General features: G+C 51.6%; 1 protein-coding gene across 1 annotated transcript in view; it reads left to right on the forward strand.

The window, feature by feature from the left end:
* The window catches only part of B4GALT5 (beta-1,4-galactosyltransferase 5), a 39,547-nt gene extending 23,541 nt beyond the window's left edge, over positions 1 to 16,006 (forward strand). Inside the window, exons 2-9 of the mRNA XM_074605283.1 lie at positions 2,206 to 2,340; positions 6,801 to 6,914; positions 7,723 to 7,847; positions 8,491 to 8,607; positions 9,421 to 9,608; positions 9,840 to 9,962; positions 10,462 to 10,563; positions 12,864 to 16,006. Of these exons, the coding sequence (XP_074461384.1) occupies positions 2,206 to 2,340; positions 6,801 to 6,914; positions 7,723 to 7,847; positions 8,491 to 8,607; positions 9,421 to 9,608; positions 9,840 to 9,962; positions 10,462 to 10,563; positions 12,864 to 13,011 (1,052 nt within the window). The 3' untranslated portion in view covers positions 13,012 to 16,006. The remainder of the gene's footprint in view (positions 1 to 2,205; positions 2,341 to 6,800; positions 6,915 to 7,722; positions 7,848 to 8,490; positions 8,608 to 9,420; positions 9,609 to 9,839; positions 9,963 to 10,461; positions 10,564 to 12,863) is intronic.
* Positions 16,007 to 19,930: the final 3,924 nt, after the last annotated feature.

The following is a 19,930-nucleotide window of genomic DNA, read 5'->3' on the forward strand; positions in this document are numbered from 1 at the left end:
AGGCCATGCCAGCCTCACTGCATCGCTCCCTTAGTCACCACTAACCCCTCAATAGCTCATTTCTGTAAACTTTTGGGGTTTTTTTCCCCCAGGAACTCCCATTTCCATAAGTTCTGGTTGGCAGCTGCCTGGCAAAGCTGGGGCTTCAAGCAGGAAATGAGTCCGAGTGCGAGCTTCTAAGGCTGAGTGTGAGGCTTTGCATGGGGTATTTCAGCTACATTTGTTTCTGGCCTCCGGTGCCACATCAAAATGCCAGCTTTTCCTTGAGCCTTATCCCCTGGGGATCTGTTAGAGCGAACCCCTCGTCTTTCTGAGCAGGAGCAGCCCTTGCTGCCTCTCGCTGTCATTGCAACAGGAGTATCTTGCCAAGAAACTGCACCAGAGCACACGTTTATTTTGTAGCTGTCACTAACCCCCCCGGCGGTTACTCTGGGTTGTTGAGCTGGCCCCACGAGAGGCGGGTGAGGAAAGAGGGTTTGGATGCAACTTTGGCTGAGGCAGCCCCTGCTTTTGCTGGTGTAACTGATGGCATGCCGTCACTGGCTCCACCACGAAGGGTACGTGTATGGGAAGGGAAGGGCTGGAAATAGGCATTTAAAACTGTATTTCAAGCTATTTAGTTGCCAAGCACTTAATGCAGCCGACCCCCCCTTCCTGCTGAAAACCTGGTGGTGAAAATCTCCAGTGGCTTGGAGACAGGCTGGGCATGGGCAGCGCCTGGGCATGGCGTGGGGGGGGCGCCAGGCATGGCGTGGGGCTCTCTTGCCCTTTCAAATATTTACTTAGCTGTGTGAAAACCAAATACTGTTGGGTTTGGAAAATCCTTTCTGGAGGCTGCCTTGGTCTGTGAGTGTGGAAAGGGAGAGCAGGGCAGGGGCTGGGGACAGTGCGTCAGTGTGGGTACCAGCTGGCGGGTGGTGTTTGGGAGGACCTTGCCCTCTGATAGCTGTGCTGTCTCCAGGGTGCCCTATCTAATCTGCACTCCCGGTGACTCCAGCAATGACTGTACCTTCCTGGCACTGGCAGCCACCGGTTTCAGGCTGTTACAGCTTGTGATACGCCTGCTGTAGAAACGACCTGTCATGGATGTTTCCTGGTGACATTTCATCAGTTACTGCTCTCCTCTCTGCAGGGTCTCTGTTGTTTCCTTGGCCTGGTGCCCTCTTCATCCCTCCTGGAGTGTCTTTTGACCTGTTTTGTTTGTGTTTTTTTTTTTTTTTAATTAGTAGTGCAGAATTGTCCTTTCAGATCTCCCCTCCTCCCTATTTTCAAATCAAGATTTATTCCCCCCCCGCCCCTTCATTCTTCAGCCAAAAACGTCGCTGCAGGGGGCTGGCACTGCGATGCTGGCGAGGGGTGCTGTGGCGTGCACGGTGGCCGTCCTGCCGTTCCTGCGGGCGCTGCTGGTGACGCAGGGCTGTGCTGGCTGCTGTTTGCTTTGGGGCCCGTCCCTGCTGGCGCCGGGTGTCAGCTGAAACTGAAACCCAAGCTCTGCCCGAGCAGTGCCAGGGCATGGGGGCAGCGGGAAAGGAGCTGGGGGCAGGGGGGAAGAAACCTGGCTGGGGGGTGGCTGGCCCCAGGCAGCCAGGGGGCTTGTGTTGTGAAATGCTGCCTGCTCTGGGTTGCCGGTGGGCTCAGAGACTGGTGGTGGGATGTTTTTGTGGTGCCAGTTGAGGTACCTCTGCCAAGTAAGTGTCCGCCCTTGGTGCTGCAGTCTAGGAATGAGTGCCCTTCTCCAGGCGTGCAGCTTAGAATCATAGAATGGTTTGGGTTGGAAAGGACCTTAAAGATCATCTAGTTCCAACTCCCCTGCCGTGTGCAGGGACACCTTCCACTAGACCAGGTTACTTTCCTGTTATAATGCTATTTCCTAATTAAACCTCCCTAGTTAGGCAGCAAAAGGTGGAGTTGTTTAAGCTGCGGTGCTGCATTACAGTCTGCATTGTCAGGTCTAGCTGGGTGCACGTTCCCCTTATTAACCAGCTGGGTTTCCAAACGTGCCTTACGCCTCCGCTTCCCGACTCGCTGCCCTTCCCAGCTCCCGTCGGGCAACCGAGGCACGTGCGACCCGGCGATCCTCCTGGCAGGAGGGAGCTGAAACCAAGCAGAAGGCTGGGAACAGTTCCAAAAGCCTCCTGTTTCTCATTCCTACAAAAGCTGATGCTCATGAAAATATTCCTTTTTTTTTTTTTTTTTCCTTTGCAGTGAACACCTACCTCTTCATGATGCAAGCCCAAGGCATCATGATTCGTGAAAACATGCGAACAATAGGAGCTCAGGTGTATGAGCAGGTGGTCCGCAGTGCCTATGCCAAGAGGAACAGCAGCGTGAATGACTCAGGTATTTCTCGAATAGTTGTCATTTTGATCAAAGGTTCCCTTTCCATTGGAAATCGAGTTGACCTGAAGCACTCTTGCTTGAAAGAATTGATTTATGCTGGTAAATGCAGGGTGGGAACTTTGATTAATTGGCTTAGGTTTTTATTTTTTATATATAAAAATGTATATTGTATATAACATAAAAATACATACTATATATAGAATTGCTGTGTGTATATATATACTATATATATGAATTATATTAGGGTTTTTTATATATATTTTAAAAATTCAAATGCTTCTAACTTGTACATGGGGTGAAATTCTGGAAAGGTCTCAAATGATGGGATGCTGAGCCGAAAACCTCTTTGCTTTCCAGGAATTCAAACTTGTTAGCTTCAACCAGTCTGAGGGTAAACACTTTCAAATTCAGTGCAAGGATCGGGTTTCATATTTAAAAAATAACTTCCCAGGCGCACGCGTGCGCAGAGCTCTGCCTCCGTGCATGTGGAGGAGCCTGTGCTCGTAAGCTTCACTCTTCCCATGCAAGGATGAACTGAGATGACTTGGCTGGAGATCTGCCACAAATAATATATTGAACTTTGGGCAGAACAGAGGGAGTGGAGTTGCAGGCTCCCGGTCCCAGGCTGTTCATTGTCCATGATATCAAGCTGATAACAGGGTTACAGTAACCTGTAAATTTTGGTGTAAATATGGTAAAACAAAGCATAAATTCACAAGGCTATGTGTAAGCCAGGGTGAGGTGTTGCCTTTGGGCTGGTGTGACACCGAGCGTGTCCCTTCCCCGCTGACATGTCACGCTGGTGCGGTTGGCATCGGGCAGCGGCGGCGCCGTGGAGCTCAGCTCCTCTGCTGTGAGGGTTCATCAGCAGGGGCTGATAGTTTTACAAGGCAAGATTATTTCCCTATTAATAAAAAATACAAGCCGTGTCCTTGCTGCCTGGCCTGTGGAGGGGCAGGTGGTGTGGCCGCCAGGTCAGCTGTACTCTGACTGGGGATGGGCACAGGAGGGGAATTATCAACTTGCACAAGAGATCGACACCCCAGGTCATCTCCTCTCCCTGCCAAAGCCGGCCGGGGCTGCCAGCCCGGGCTATTTTTAAGGCTGGAAACATCAAGTAACGCAAACGCAGGGTGAGGAAGTAGCTGATCCCCCGAGGGGAGGAGGGTTAGACGCTCCACCGCTGCTGCTTGTGGAGATGGGAGCCTCTGTCCTGCTGTGGTCCTGGCCCTTGGGGCTCCGAGCCCTCCAAAAAATCTGCTGTGTGCTCCTGCTGCCTGCAGCAGACAAGGAAACGGTTATCACATTAGCGTCAGTGATACTGGTACTGCTGCTACCGAAATGACTGGCTTCACCCAGGCCTCATATCCATCCCAGCTCCACAGGCACGGGCTGATGTCCCTCCTGCCTCGAGAGCTCCAGCCACGAGGATGGTTTTAACATAGACAAGTGCTATGCACCATCCTTGGGTGTCCTTCCCTGGCAGGCAGGTCAAAGCAGATGCGTGACGGATGGTGGTGACATCTGGAAGGCGTGTGGCGCTGTGGCCACAAGGATTATATTAACACCAGGATCCGTATCTTCCCTTCCCGACTCTGTTTTCGGGCACCTTGATGGGATCTGGGTGGGTGGCACTGCCTGGTTAGTGCATCCTCCCCACGCCGCTGCGGGCAGTGTGACGGCTGAGAGAGCAAACCTCTCTGGTACGGCTGCAGGGAGGGACCCAGCAAAGTCCTTGGCTGTCCCTGTCATGACTCAGAGCTGCTGGAAGCGGCTCCCAGGCTCTCCTGCCCATGTCCTATCCCGCAGGCAGCAGCAAGTGTCACATCCCTGCACATCTCTGCATCCCTTCCCCTCTTCCCAGGAGAGGCATGCGGAGCAGGGACAGGGATGCTGCTGCCAGGGGTGAGCTGGCACAGGTGACAAACCAATCTGGGCGGTAGAAGACCTTGTCGCCCTTCTCTGGTTGCCCCCGCTTCAGCTGCACGGGAGCACTGGAAAGCAGGAGGCTGCTGATGCTTTCTGAGCCGCGGCCTCTCCTGCACATCACACGTGTCCCAGCAAGGGGCTTGAGTGCTTGGGGCAGCAAGAGTGCTGCCTTATGTGTGTGTCTTGCTGGGACCTGGGGCTTTAATTTCTAGGCAGATTCCTTAAAAATGCACTATCCCACCCTGAATGGCAAAGTGACCAAGCACAGGGTGGTCTGATGCAAGCGCAGCGTGCTTATCCCCATCCATCTGCGTTTATTCTTTCCCCTTAGCTCTTTTTCCTCTTGTATTAAAATGAGGAAGTAACTTATAACTTTTTCATCATTTGCTAATAGATGCAATAATAGGTTTCCTGTTCGGTGAGCCAAGAGGCGTCCCTTCTGTGCTTCCACAAGCAGAAAAAGCAGCCCTTTATGCAAAAAAGGGGAGTTGAGCTTCACCATGTGTTGTCAGCTGGACTAAGTACTGAGAGCGTGCTCTGGTGATAGGAATTTAATGGGAATTCAGTCACTGAAATTTAGAGAATTATCAAACATCCAAAATGGTATCTATCATACTTGAAAAGCCCTTAGGCTCTGTTTACAAGTCCATCTTGAGTCTGAGATAGTTTGGGTACCACTTATTTGAGTGGTTATTAATGATGTGACATTAATAATAACGTTATTAATGATGTGATGGTAGATACTAGCACAATAAAGTTAGCTGAAATATCAGGCTGGCAATGACTTGTCCCAGTAGATTTAAATGAAAGATTTTGACCTTGCAGGTAAAAGCAACCCTCCTTGCTTTGCTTTAAAAGATTAAATTGTCACTAGATTATTTTTTCTTGCTATATCAATGATGTGGTTATTAGATGCAGCCTTTCTGCTATGGAGAATGTACTGTGCTTATGCAATTACTTAAATGTCCCTATCCTTAAATGTGGCTTCAGTTCTTAACTCTTAATCTCAGCCGATTCGTTCACTTCACTACACTGTAATTCTGGGTTTATTAAGTTGCTCTCAGGATTAAAACTTTTTTGCTATCAATATGGTCTTGAAATTAAATGTATGCTTAATTTGAAAGGTTATAGCTGCTGCTTTAAAAAAAAAATCTGAATTTCACACTGTGTTCAGTAAAATAGCTTAAAAATCTGGCTACCTACTGTAAATCAACTATTTGCTGATGGATCACTTGCAGCCTTTGTGTCCAAGGCTTTGCAGAGCTGCGTGGACAGCTTTCAGGGGGTGGCAGGGGAACACTAGACTTTTTTTTTTTTTCTTTTTTTTTGGTCTTGTCTCTGGGTGCCTGAATACCAGCTCGTTTGTACTGTGCTCATGAGAAACCAGGGCTGTTCTTGCTTGGAATCAGCATGGTGAATGTCAGCCCTGTTTCATGCTTCTGCAGCCAGCTGCTGCAGGAGTGCCTGGGCATGGTAAGGTAGTTGGAAAGGATGAGACCTCATCCTGGTAGGTCCGGGGGCTGCCTGTGATGGGACTGGGTGGCTCAGCCCTAAACAGCCACTTTCCAGGACCTCTGTGGGGTGTAAAGTTGGGGCTGGTGCCCTCTGGGTGCTGGGGAACAAAAGGCCAACCCTCTACTAAGCATCTGATGCTTGGAGAAAGCAGAGAGGCAGCATCCTCCTGTAGCAGCTGGTGCTTTACTACGGGCAGGGAACTTTTTCTAGTGCCTAAAATAAAGGTCATGCTTGGCTAAGGGTGTCTTGTGCAAAGCTGTTGACTTTGTAGAAAGCAGAAGTTCATGGTTGCGTAAAACCCTCCTTAAAACATCTACAGGTGTAGGAGGCTGGAGGGGTTTTGCGCAGGAGGTAAAGGGATGCAGAGGAATGGTGGGGCTGGAGAAATGCGCCGTGCTGGGCACTGCCCTGACTGCTGGAGCACGGGGGCTCCTGTGCTCTTGCATGATGCAAACCGGAGGAAAGGCTGCATGTAATGTGATAGTTTTTATTGATCCTTTGAGGAGGACTCGAGGCAGGATTTCCCTGCACAGGCTGCTTCACTGACAGTCCTTGCTGGCATTTGGACCTGCCTGGGGACTTCCCTCTCTGAGCCTGTTAGGAAAGAACCTGCTGGAGGAGCACATCCCCTCTCCCTGTGCCACCATCCTTCAGGGACAGGGTGCTAAGTAGCTTTTCCTTCCAAGCACCACGTGCTCCTTCGCTTTGAGCTGTTTGCGATACCTAAAAGTGACGCTCAAAATTCTTCCCCTGGCCAGAAAACATGAAGATTTTTTTTGTGTGGCGTTGTCTAAGGCAGCCAGGGCTTCTGCAGCCACCTGCCCTGGGGTGGGGATGAGCACCTAGCTGGGTTGTTAAGTCTAGAGCTCATGCTGCATGGGGATATCCTCAGCCATGGGTGGCTTTGGAGTCTGCTCACAGTAGCAAGGGGAGGTGGCTGGAAATAACAAAGACCAGCAGCTCAAGTGTAAACTTTTTTTTCCTCTCTCTTTTTTTTTTTTTCCCCTATTCCCCAGATTATCCTCTTGATCTGAACCACAATGACACCTTTCTGCAAGCCACAACGTTTCTTCCTGAAGACTTTACCTACTTCCCCAACCACACCTGTCCCGAGAGGCTCCCTTCTATGAGTGAGTAGCATCCTGGCGGACCCGTGCCCCTCTCCTGCTCCCCATGGCTTTGGAGGGCACATCGTGGCATTCCCTGGCTCGCTGGCGTTGCACCTTTCTGCGCCAGGCACCTGGGGATGAATGGGAGCCCTGTTCGGAGGCCGGTCCCCTCCTGGGAAATCATTGTTTATGCGCTTACACAAATTAATCCCTGCTACGTCGGAGGCATGTCTCCCTGCTGAAGCAGGAGCCCATCACTTGGCAAATGCAAACAAAAGAGGGATTGTGTGCTGGGAGCTGGTGAAAAGGCTTGGCCAGCCCTTTTCCAGGGGCAGTGCCGGTGGGGTGGCTGCCTTAAGCACCGGTCCCAGCCCCGAGCTGTACCGTGTACAGCTGGGCAGGCAGTGGTGCAGGCAGCAGACTGGACGCCCCCCAAGGAAGAAATGCTTCCACCAAAGCGATACTGCAGTGGAAAATTGGGCTTTTGCGGGTCAATGTTTCCTAAAAGAGGGAAACGACTCTCTACTGAGGTGTGGGGTTTGTAGTCTACTGGAAACCTGTATGGAGGAGTAGAGGGTTCCTCTGGCCAGTGAGGGTCTGATGGAGAGCTGCATCCAACAGCGGCCAGCCACAAAGGCTGAACAGGGATGGAGGTGTTACAAGTCACGCCAGCAGCATTTCCTAATTGGTTTTGTTGGTGCTTGGGGGGGAAGGAAGAGGCTGCCTGCATTCAGTGCTGGGGTTAGAGGGCCGGGATGCAGCAGAGCGCTGCTCTGAGCAGGCATCAGGACCGCAGGGGTTCCTGACCTCCTCCTCTGCCTCTCCGCAGAGGGCCCCATTGATGTAAATATGAGCGAGATCACCATGGAGGATATCCACCAGTTCTTTTCAAAAGACCCTTCCATCAAGCTGGGAGGCCACTGGAAGCCGAGCGACTGCCTGCCTCGCTGGAAGGTAAAGGGGGAGCCCTGTGTCCCTGCTGAGCATGGGGGGACGGAGGGTCCTGGGGGTGTGGTGGGGCGACATCAACGGGAACATCTCTGATGTGCTGCAGCTCCATAGTAATGAATATAAGGATCTCTGAAGTGTGGGGCTGCAGTGCCTGGGGGAGAAATGCTGAGCTCAGGGGCTGCTCTAGTGATGCACAAGTCAGCTCTGAGCTTCTGTTTGGGCTGCTAAGGCAGGGAGCTCGCCTGCCTGCTCTCCCCGATGCCCTGTCTGGGGTGGGATGTGACCCAGAGAGGCAAGGTGACACTGCTGAGCACTCCTGTCCCCAGAGGGAGGTGGCTTAGGGCAGCATGGTAGCAGGGCCTGGCCCAAATCCTGCTGTCTGTGGGGGCGGCAGGTCTCCTTCCCACTCAAGGTTACGCTGAATTTCCCCAAAGCAACAATTTTGCAAAAAGTGAATAGGAAATCTGTGTTCTGGAGGTTGGAAGGGTTTCAGGCTGCTCAGCCCTACATGGCACAGCTGGGACACCACGTTTAGTGCTGCTCCCCCTCCCATAACACCAGCCAGCCCCGCTCCCCAGCCCGGGGGTCTGTCTGCAGCAGGAGCCGCTGGTGCGGTGCAGTAAGAGCCGTGTCTTTTCCTCATCAGGTGGCGATCCTGATCCCGTTCCGCAATCGATACGAGCATCTTCCCGTCCTCTTCAGACACCTTATTCCCATGCTGCAGCGGCAACGTTTACAGTTCGCCTTCTACGTTGTGGAACAAGTGAGTGAGCCCAGGGGCGGTTGGGGCGGCAGCCGCTGGGGCACAGACGTGCTGCACTCAAAATGCAGCTCTGCGCTGTGTCCCGGGGCATTTACCTATCAGATGGCATCATTTAAACGTTGGGGGTTCACGTTGCAATGTTTAAGTTGTCCCATTCTGCATAAAAGTGGCACAGCTGAGACGCGTGCCCCAAAATTACTGCTTTTAACTAAAAAATAAAGTAGAGATTCAATTTAAAAAAAAAAAGTACTCTATTGAAGGAGATATATAAAAAATAACAACTTTGAACCAGGTATTTGCAGTTTAGACAATGCTGCGTTATTTCTGTATATCTCTGTAGTAGTTCTGGGGAGCATCAGGCAGGCAGAGGAGGTCTGAGGCACAGGAATGGCCTGACCAGAGTTACACGTTTCTTGTCTGGGCAGTATCTAGAAGACTTGGAAGGCTGCAAAACATAAGACTGACATTTGGTGTTTATGTGAACCTGTCACTTAAGCTACCTGGCTTCGTCCATCCGGTAAATGTACCTTCATATTTAGCTCTATCTTAAAAAGATTGATCAAAATCGTGGGGTTTTTTCAAGTGTCTGAGTAATAAGACTTCAGCATCTTTATTTTTGCTCCTGCACAGTAAATCGAATACTTAAGTCTTGGTTGATGTCACTAGTCTGTCTGTTCCAATACATCATTTCCTTTTGTGGCACTGATGTGGGAGCTGGTTGCCGTCTGCAGTTTTCTAGATAAGAGTGCGAATGCACACGTGGAGCACGAGCTGCACCGGGCTCCCCTTGAGAAGGAACTCTCTCTTCCCTAGGCTGGAAACCAACCCTTTAACCGTGCCATGCTCTTCAATGTTGGCTTTCGGGAAGCAATGAAGGACTTGGACTGGGACTGTCTCATCTTTCACGATGTGGACCACATACCAGAAAATGACCGTAACTATTATGGGTGTGGACAGATGCCGAGGCACTTTGCAGCCAAGCTGGATAAGTACATGTATCTGTAAGCACTGTTCTTCCTCTGCACTACCCTAATAGCTAAGGAGCCAGCGTTAGATTATTAATTTTCTTAAAAAAGCAGAAGATGAATGTTGGTTTGCTTCCCATGCTTGCGCAAAGTAAACATGAGAGTGGAATAGAAGAAATCGCATCCTCACGGCTCAGGCGTTCCCTGTTGCAAAAGGGAGCGTGCGGTGCTGTGGGGCTCTGCCCTAACCCCTTCTCTCCCGCTTAGGCTCCCTTACAGCGAGTTCTTTGGCGGGGTGAGTGGCCTGACTGTTGAGCAGTTTCAGAAGATCAACGGTTTCCCTAACGCCTTCTGGGGCTGGGGCGGCGAAGACGATGACCTCTGGAACAGGTATGGGCTCTGCTCAGCCGATGTCCCTGAGCTCCGCTTCTGCTGGTTGGTTCTGCGAGCCAAGCTGCCCACGTGCTGCGGGGGCAAGCGTGGTCCCCTCTGCCACCGGCGCTGGGCTGCCTGCTCCTGCTTCACCCAGCCGCGGCGGCTTGCTGGGGAGGGGAGCCCCTCCAGCCTGCGCTGGTGGTAGATGGGAAGCAAACAGAGAAGTTTGGTTGGGAAATGGTTCTTTCTGTGTGCAATATCCCACGCTGCTGAGCTCAAACTGATCTCAGCTGAGCTCAAGCCTTGAGGGGCTGAGTGCTGTGGGACTTGCCCGGAGCCCAGGCTGGAGTGGGGAGGTTTGCATAGCTTATCTGCTGGGTGGAAAGGCAAAGCTGCAGTAAGAGCCCCAGGCGTACTAACACTGCTGTCCTGGCAAGCGCTGACCGCAGAGCAAATGCAACAGTTGGTTTTTATTTTTATTTAATTTATTTTATTTCTTCCCTTTCTAATGCAGAGTGCAGTACGCAGGCTACTCGGTGACTCGACCGGAAGGAGACACAGGGAAATACAAATCAATTCCCCACCATCATCGGGGAGAAGTGCAGTTTCTAGGAAGGCAAGTGAATTCTTTTTATATATATATATTTGTTTTTTAAGGATCCTAAAGCCCTTCATCAATTATACTGTGTACAAGGCTCCCTGCAGCTGTTTGAGGGCAGCAACAGCCTTAACTCAGGAAGGATGCTAACTGTGGGAAATAAAGGAGGCAGAACACTGTCTGTCTCCCTCCATCCCTACGTTTTATACCCTCTATCCCTACGATGGTGGGTCCTTGCTTTGTGGCTGTAGCTGCTTGGATGCCATCCAAAAGAGGGGGTTGTCAGCACAACAGCCTGGTGGCAGGCTGGGGGCCTGTCCTGTGTCTCAAGGGGGATGTTCCTAAAGGGGGTGGCTGATGCCAGATCTCAGAGAAGCTTCTACGTTTCTAGAAGAGCCTGATGTGAGTGTTGAAGGAGGCATTGCTCAACCTGCAGAAGGCAGAGAGCGGGGGGCTTTCATGCTGTGTGGCTGCTAAAGCATCAGGTGTCGCTGGGAACACCAGCAGAATCAGTAGCAACACCCTGGGACTGTACCATGAAGGCAGTCACTATTGCAGAAGCAGTGTTGTTACTTGGTAGTGGATGTTTTGTCTTTTTTTTTTTTTTTTCCTCAAAAAGTTAAATTATCCCTGGAGCTTTCCAGGAGGGCTCCATCCCCTTCCTCCAGGAGCCAGGGTTGTTTTGGGGAGTACAAGGGTTGGTCAAATGGCTGCTTTTGCCAGGGGACCTTGGTGGAATTTGAGTCTTCTGAAAACTATGCAACAGAAAAGCAGAGAAACACCTTTTTCACAAACAACTGCGGGAATTAACACTTGTAGGTGATGAGCTGCTGGGCAGTGCAAGCTCCGCTCTGCAGAGCGGCTTCTGGCTGCTGCTGGCAGAAGAAGCAGCAAGGAGGGTTTGTGTTGCAGGTACCATTTGAGCTAGCTGCTGGTTTCTTCTTATAGAAGACTCATTTTTGGGGGAGTTCCCATTTGAGGTTATGTCACCTTTAGCCCTAGTTTTCATTTCTCTGTCAGACAGAATGCAGCCAGTAAGAGATGCTTCTCTCATTTCACTCTTAAAAAAAAAAAAAAGAGTAGTTGTTTTTTGCTTAAACAGCCATATTTAGTCAAACCCTTGAAGCGTGGAAGGCTGGGAGTGCAGAGGGGTTGAGCTCTTGTTCCTAAGGCTTCGCTGGTCCCCTCCCGGCCCCAGCCAGGAGCCCTGGTTCGACGTCAGCAGGAGCTGTGGGTCAGTGCTGTGGGAGGGGGGGGTCTGGGGTGAAGGTGGACAAGGCAACGGTTGGCCCCGGTGGGGCTGGTACCCACGCTGCTGAGCACTCCTGTGCGCGCTGCTGCGTCAGGAGCCCGATGCCCAGCCTAGGCGAGGTTTAGCAATAGATACCTTCTGTGTCCCACCTCTGAAATCTCTGCTTCCCTCTGCTCTGCGCTTACCCACTGGCAAGTGCTCACTGCGGCCGTCTGAAAGCCCTGCTCCTTCTCCCACCCAAGCAGGGGGGCCTGACACCTCTCACTGTGGAGAAGGAAAGTGTTCATCAAGACACGAAGTGTCCTGCCCGTGTCCTGATGCTGTGACCTCTTTGAAGCCAGTTTTGGCACTTCCCTCTTTGCTTTGACCCAATCTTCCTCTTTCTCCCAGCACATCCCTTCCCTGGTGTTTTTTCTGCCCCCAGGTCCCAGCCCAGCTCCCACTTGCCCTGGTGTTGCCAGGCCCCCGGAAAGTCAGTGTCCTGTCCTGACAAAATGTTTCTGCTTATTGTATTTTTTTTCCCCTCCCATCTTTATCTCATTGTGCTGCCCCTAAATTTGGTTGAGGCTGTTTTTGTGCACCAGCTGCAGTTTCCTTCCCCAAACCATCATTCTTCTAGTTTTACTTCCTTGTCCCCCATCCCTTGGACCAAAACCTTTTAGTTCTGCTCTTGTTTGTGGTCCAGTTTCTTAAAAATGGAAAGGACTGCATCAGCCATCAGCTGCTTTTCTCCAGGATGTGCTGGCTGGTGAGGGCTTGGCAGGACCCCCGAGCTCAGCCCCCTCCTGGGCATGGGACCCGCAGGTTGTTTGATGGCTGAGTGCTTGCTGGTGGCACAGAGAGCATTTTGCTCTTCATCAAGTGATGGATGGTAATTTTCTAAAGGTTGGGGTATTTACCAGTATGGAAAATGCGACGGTTATCTTTATTAAGGGCTCAAAATGCATTGTTTTGTAGCTGCTGTTGGGGCTGGCTGTTTTAAGGAGTTTTAGTAGCATTGGGAGGACTTCGCAGGGCTCTGTGGGACACGGGGAAGTGACTCTGGGCTCTGGTTCTCGTTGCACAGGTACGCCTTGCTGAGGAAGTCGAAAGAAAGGCAAGCCCTGGACGGCCTCAATAACTTGAACTACTTTCCAAACGTCACGTATGACGCCTTGTATAAGAACATCACTGTTAACCTGACACCAGAGCTGGCTCTGGTGACCGAATATTAAGAGGAGAAAATAACTTTGCTCTGCCCTTCACCAAGAAAGCACCACACTAGACTTTCTTTTCCAAGGATTATCGAGGACAAGCAACACTTTGTCTAATGAAGGATCACAGTATTTTGGAGAATTAAGGCTGAAAGCGCACGCACAAATTGCCCTAGCTGTACCAATCCAGCCCGATACTCGTGCAGCGAGCTCAGCAGTCTCTTTCTTTTTTCCGCCACTTGCTTTCTGGGTTTCAGGACAACGGTTCGACCTGCTGCTCTCGTCTCCACATTCCTCCTTCAGCAATCTCTGGCACCGCAACTCGCCTGGGACACACTTTCTCCTCCGGGAAGCGGCTGAGCTGAGGGACTCTGGCTTCTCGACGGTGAACGTCAGGAGCAATTCAGTTGGCAACTGCCCTGGTGGGAGATCAAACGACTTCTGATACCATTTTATGTCTGTGCGGTTTTTTAAATGACCTGCTTGAAGTATATACAACAGAATCGCTTCTTAAAGAAGTGCAAGTGTAAATATGCTGTGTAAATTGCCCCTTTTTATTTTTCTCCTATGGCTCAAATCCAAGCTAGAGGTTTACATACGGTCACTCATTTTAGTCCTGAATTCTGTAAACACTTGTGTGTGCAGCACTTTACTTGTGCAAGGTGTTCCCTTTTAAGCCAGTGAGACTGCTTGCATGACTTAAGCTGTGCATATGCAGAAATGTCTGTGAGACAGGGCCCTAAACTTTCCAATGTAGTGGATGAGAAATACAGCTGTGTCATCACTCATTCCAGAAACCACGGGGGTGGCTTTTTCCAGTGAGAGTGAGGAAATGGGAATATTTATTAAAAAAAAAAAAAACAACCCACACACAAAAAAACCAAACAACAAAAAACACCAAACCCTTTCTGTCGCTTTTGCAACATGTGCAAATGAATCCAGAAGCCATACGGAATAAAATCCCTTGCCTGTTGCTGTACATCCCGCTGATGGCAAGTCCGAGCTTGGCTGTTTGCTCGAGAGCTCGCATCCACGCTGCTGCAGCCCCAGGTCGGCGTCTCCTGCCCACGTGCTGTCCTCGGGATGGGGCAGCTGGCCACACCGCTCTGAACGCATAGCACCCTGCCGTCACGCCTGTAATGTGGCGGTGTGGTTTGGGAGGTTGTTTTATTTTGTATTTATTGTGTAAATCTAGCAGCGCACTGAAGTGCTGCCGGAGCCAGGTAGGGCACTTGGTTGTCACCGTCAGCTCCTGGCAGCACTCGCACAAGCCCAGCTGGTGGGGCAGGTTGTCGCAGGTTAGTGAGAGAAATGAAGGACACATGAATCATGGGGGGGGGGGAAATGAGGACCGGGAACCAGAGAGCTTGGTCTGACACCCCATCCAAACTGACGTGCCCCCTCCCTTCTGCCCCGCCATCCCCTCCTTCCCCAGGGCCACGGTGGGCAGGCTGGGCTCCAGGCTCTCCTCCCTGCGGACACTCAATCCAGTCCTTACACAGCGCCCACACTGTCACTTTTACCGGACCTCTCTGACTTAGAAGTAAATACGTTGGGGGTTGCGTTTTAATTTGTATTTATACATAACAATGGTGGGTACTTAACCTCCGAAGTACTTCAACTTTCTTTTTTATTGTGTTGTTTGCCTTCGGTTTCCTTAACTTCTCATGGTTTACATTGTTTTCTCGGTTCTGTGGACGTATGATCCCCATACGCATCTGTTGTGGGTGTGACTGCCCAGGGCATTCCTAACCTGTATCCAGAAAATGTTAGTTTAGAAAACACAAGTTCTTGTTGTGTAGATCTTATCGGCCGGTATGAGAGGACAGCGAGCCTGCCCTTGAAAAGCGCTGATAAGTTTGTAACTTGGGTTTAAAGTCTTTGAACTTAGGTGTGCTTTAAACTCGCTTCCCGAGGGGGTTCAATCTGGTTATTTATAGGCGGAGGTGAGGATTTGCTTTTTATGGCGCATATAGCAATAAAGACTTTTGCTTCTGAATCTCTCTCTCTAATTCACGTGGACCCTTTTCAGATGCTGAACCCGCGTTGCCCTGCCCCTCTCTTCTTTCATCTTGAGACCTTGCTAGAAATCTGTCTTTGTTTAATGGTGCTTCAAACAAGGAATGTATTTCAACTAGTCCGAGTTCACTACCCCAGGAATCATGCATGTGTGTGTGAGTAGGTGTTAAACTACCTTAGTTGGGATCCTTCGATGTGTACCTGACACCCATCGCACCTTGTGTTGAACAAAAAGCTGTTACCTCTGCTCAGAAATGCACTCTGTGGTTGGCACAAAAGGGTCCATCTTCCCCCCCTCCTCCCCAAGCAGCATCCCTCTTCATAGTTCCTTTGTTCTAATCATGTTTAAATTTTATTTTTTTTTTCCTTTTTAAAATGTGGAATATCTGAAAATGTGCACTGTTAATCTTATCAGCTATGTCAAATACTGTATAGTAAATGTAACTGTTAAAAACATACTGTCAAGCGCATGTGCTGTTATGGTGTAAAAATTCTCGTATTAAGGAGAACTTGTACATATTCTGGCAGCTGAAATTCAACAAGGCCACTCGTTCGCCCCTTCCATGTCAACACCGTCGGTCAGCCCCACTGGAGGGCAGGTCCTGTTCGATGCTGATTTTTATTTCTTTTTTTTTTTTAAATGAGCCATGTGGGTTTTATTTGCAAAACTATTTATTGACAGTTAATTTACCTGTAAAGCTCTGCTTCTCTAAGGGAGGTACCGTCTGAGCAACAGCCACGTGCTTCAGGTCGTTCAGCACCAGAAGTGGCTTTAAACTCTTAAAGTAGCTTTCCATCACCATGGCTTTTGAGCTTACTGTTATGTTTTTAAGAGGTGCCAGGGGGACATTTTTGCACTGAAGACTAGTGTTTTAAAACACACACACACTTCTGAGCAAAGCAATCCTTTGTGTCATTACGTTTATTTACCCATGTGTTTGTACATTTTTGTATTTGTTAATTTATGAATGATTTTTTCAGTAAAAAATACATATTCAAGAACAAAGATTGCAGTGGTTGCTTTTTTTTTCTAGGAGGTCAGGGTGTGCTTTTTTTTTTTTTTTTTACAGGAAATGAGATCCGTAAGCCCAGAGAGATAAGTGCTTATGAGAGTTTGAGTGGAGAAGGGTGAGCCCTGGATGCTAAAAGCTGTTTAGAAATTTCTCATTAGGGCTGGACGGAAGTAAAATCAGTGCAGGGTGGGGATGCTCCCCAAGCTCTCACTACTCTGTGTACGCTAAAGCCTTTTTTCTGAGCATCTGCGTCAGCGTAGCACTGATGGAGGGGCTGGCTGCCTCAGGGAGGTGGGTTTAGGAAGATACTTGGCTGAAGGTGGTGTTGGGCTCAGAGATGTCAGTGGGGAGTGTTGGTAATTAGATTTTTTTGATCAACAAACCCAGGCAGACAGACAAGCTTCCTTGCAGCAGCTTTAAAATATCTTTCTCCTGCGCTGCAGCGTACAGGCATGCTAGAATAAATAGCTGGCAGCCCCGGGTTGTTCCAGGCCTTGCCTTTATTTAGCTCTCCGTCTTCTGGGAAGCTTCCTCCCACCCACGGCGCTCGGCTGGAGCCTGTTGGGGGGGCAGGCTCCTTCCAGCCGCTGCCACCTGCCCGGGGACGACAGTCTTGCCTCCCCCTGTGCCCGCAGGAGTGAGGGTGGGAGCCCATCTCGCTCCTGGCTGTGTACGGGTGGGAGTCCCCGACCTCGGCTGGGGCATGCACACAGCTGTGTTCCTCCATGGGTACACAGACTGCGGGGTTTCACTGCCTCCATCACCCCTATGGGGGCTGGGCTGGGGAGGGGCTGGAGGAGATGGGTGCGCAGGTAGAAATTTGGGGTTGTGCCTGTGCAGGAAAAACAAGAAGGGCAGGGAAGCCTCTAGCCCGGGTCCTGGGTGTGTGGGTGGGACCCTCTCACTGGGGCCAGCTGCAAAAAGAAGAGCTGGGAGCAAACTCCCTTTTGCGTGGCTGTGGTGAGAGGGCACCGAAGAGAGGAGCCCTGCAAGGGACTGGTGTGGCAGCACAGCTCCATCACCGCCAGCCAGCAGCCGCAGAGCTGAGGCTTTCCTCTAGAGCAGCCCACGCCTGCGGGGGAGAGCGCTCCCTGCTCAGGCTGGAAAATAGCTCAGCCTTCTGGGCTGCAAAATCCTCGAGCTTTCCTGCAGAGTGCATTAAAAAAAGCCCAACAGCCAGAGCAGGGTGTTTCTCCCACTTCTCTCTCCCCTTCGTCTCCATGTGGTACAATAAACCTGCCCGGGATGGCCTGGGCTGGCAGCCGGAGTCCCATCCCGGGGCACAGGGGGCTGCGGGGCATCCCTGCCCTCCCAGAGCAGCCCCAGGGTGCTGCCCAGGGGGATGCCCTGCTCGGGAGCTGGTGGAAAGGCTGGGGAGGAGCTTGGGGCAGGGGTTTCTCTCCTGTTCACATGGATTTTTATGACACTCCACAGCCCTAGCATCTGGGGGGTGTGAGCACAGGCACCGACATGGGCTGGGGGTGGGCAGAGGCACCGGTCCCTGTGCTGCAATGACCACAAGATGCAAGTGCGTGGCTAATGATGCTTTGCATCTACTCCTTCCCCTTTGGAGCACCTGCTCTAGAAATCAGGCTTTTTCTGATCATCTGCAAAATACCACAAAAACCATAATGTCTTTTCCCCTCCGCCAAAGATTTGTGCAGCATAACCTTTTCCTGCCAGAAAAGGCTCTTTATAGCCACCAGACCTGGCTGGCTGTGCCCACGTAACTAAAGACAGGGCTAGGAAAACCATGTGCCCCCCCTTGCCAGGCAGAAGGAGGTGAGTTACTCTGTACGTGAAAGGGGCTGTTGAGTGCCGACAGTGTCCGCCCTGGGCTGTCTGCTCAGTGGCTGATGGCACGTCCCCACTGCTGGCATATGGCATCGGCATATCCCCTGGTTTTAGCCAGGTTCCTGCACAAGGCGATACCCCTGGTGAAATCTCAGTACATCTTCAGAGGCTCCTCCAGCACTAAGTAGCCTTTTTTAGGTTAAAAGTTTCCAGTTGCAGCAGTTTTCTGCGTCTTTAGGGTTACTAATTTCCTCCTGGGAGCGGGCGGGTTGGGAGGCAGTGCCGTGAGTCACCAGCCACGCCAGAGCTTCGTGCTGATGTGCTGTGGCTTTTGGGTTGGCCTCTCTCCCCCCACAGAGGGAAAGGTGCTGCCCCCGCACCGGGCACAGCCGGGGGGTCCCACTGACCCCCTGAGCCCCTGGGTTTGCTGGTCAAGGTGCGCTCCCCACGGGAAGGGCAGGCTGTCCCCGGATATTTATTCTTCCCTTGGGCGAACAGTGTGACAATATTGACTGTTATTTAAGAAGGGCTCTTGGTAGTCAAGAGGTAGTCAAGAGGAGAAGTGAAGAGGAGCGGCGGGGCCATGGAGGATTAACTGTGGCTCTCAGGCAGCTGCCCTTAGCAAATCCTGCTGGGGAGGACTTCCCAAAAAAACCCTTTCTTCTGAAAGACTCTTCCTGGTACACAGCCAAGGACCACTGGCAGCCCCTGCACCTCTGCCACGATCGGTACCTACAGCTCAGCCCCACGGCCATGTCTGCTGCGCTGCTGCCTGCCCTGAGCATCTCCTCTCCCACCACCCAGGCTGCTCCCTCTGCCCACCTTGCCCGAGCCCACCCGGCACCCTGCTGTGCCCCCAGCAACGCCCACAGGAGCAAGGAGCCTTGGTGACATCCCTCCAGGGATTTTGGGCACCCCCCCAGGCTGTGCCAGCCCTCTCCTGTGCTCCCCCAGCAGAGAGGCAGCTTAGCTGCCGGAGAGAGCCAGGCCAGGGCTCCATGGCATCGGCCGGGGCTTGCCAGCTGCGCTGTCTGGGGAGCGATAAGCAGGGCCACGGGCACTGGTCCACATCACAGCCCTCACTGTGTGCCTGACAAATTGCTTTTGGTTAAGAAAACAGCAAAAAGGGGAAATAACAACAACTCATCTGGAATCACCTGGGTGAAGCAAGAGCAAACATTCCCCTGTAAGCAGCGGGGACTCAGGCTGGTCCTTTACCCCCGTTGACACGGCGGATGCCACCCCCTCCGGTGCTGGCGGTGATGCAGAACGAGTGGGTGGGTGGCTGTGCTGCAGTGTCTGGGCCAAACAGGCAGAGCTGGTCAGCCAGGGGTAACTGCGGGATGCCTGGGCGGTCAGTTGAGAAATTGGCTCCTTCAGCACCATCTCAAGCCACAGGAACAGCAGTTTCCAACGGCCACAAATGTGGTGGCACGTTTGAGACTCTTGCACAATCACCTGCATCACCAGGACCTCCTGCTCACTGGTGCGGCAGGTTCCCAGTGAACAGGAATGCTCTCCTCTGCCATAAAACTGCGAGTCACCTTGAGATAAGTACCTTGCTCCGGGGCCAATGTGAACAGTGGCAGTGCCCCACAACCTGCCAGAGGGACCAGGCAGATCCCTCCCCTGCTCTACCCCGGGAGGTGTCAGGGACGGGCAGTGCCTCCCCGGGAGCATCAGAGTAAAACCAATGGCCTCAGCACAGTCTGTGCAGTCACATCTAGGCCCTGCTGCAGTTTGCATTCACCTGCGGGACAACCTGGGGACCCAGGATGGGGGGGTGATGCAGCCATCCTTGTGCTGCCCAGGAATGACTCCCAGGCACCCAGGCTGCCGCCTCCCCACTCTCATCCCAGCACTCCTGCCCCTCTGATTGTATTAAAGCAGCTAATCACGTTATCAGGGGGATGGCCCAGGATCATCACTGGGTATGTGCCTGCTGGGGGCTTTGTTATCAATAACAGTGTCTCCAGCCCATGGCTGAGAACTAATCCCTCAGCCTGAGCTGAGCCCTTCCTTTGACAAAGCAAATTCATTCATAATTCAGGGCTGCTTCTGTAGCTAGAAACTTTTCATAGGTGACTGAACAGCCTGGAGATGCCCCGGCCCCT

This window comes from Larus michahellis, chromosome 12 (genome assembly GCF_964199755.1).
Source record: "Larus michahellis chromosome 12, bLarMic1.1, whole genome shotgun sequence".
In the NCBI taxonomy this organism is placed as follows: domain Eukaryota; kingdom Metazoa; phylum Chordata; class Aves; order Charadriiformes; family Laridae; genus Larus; species Larus michahellis.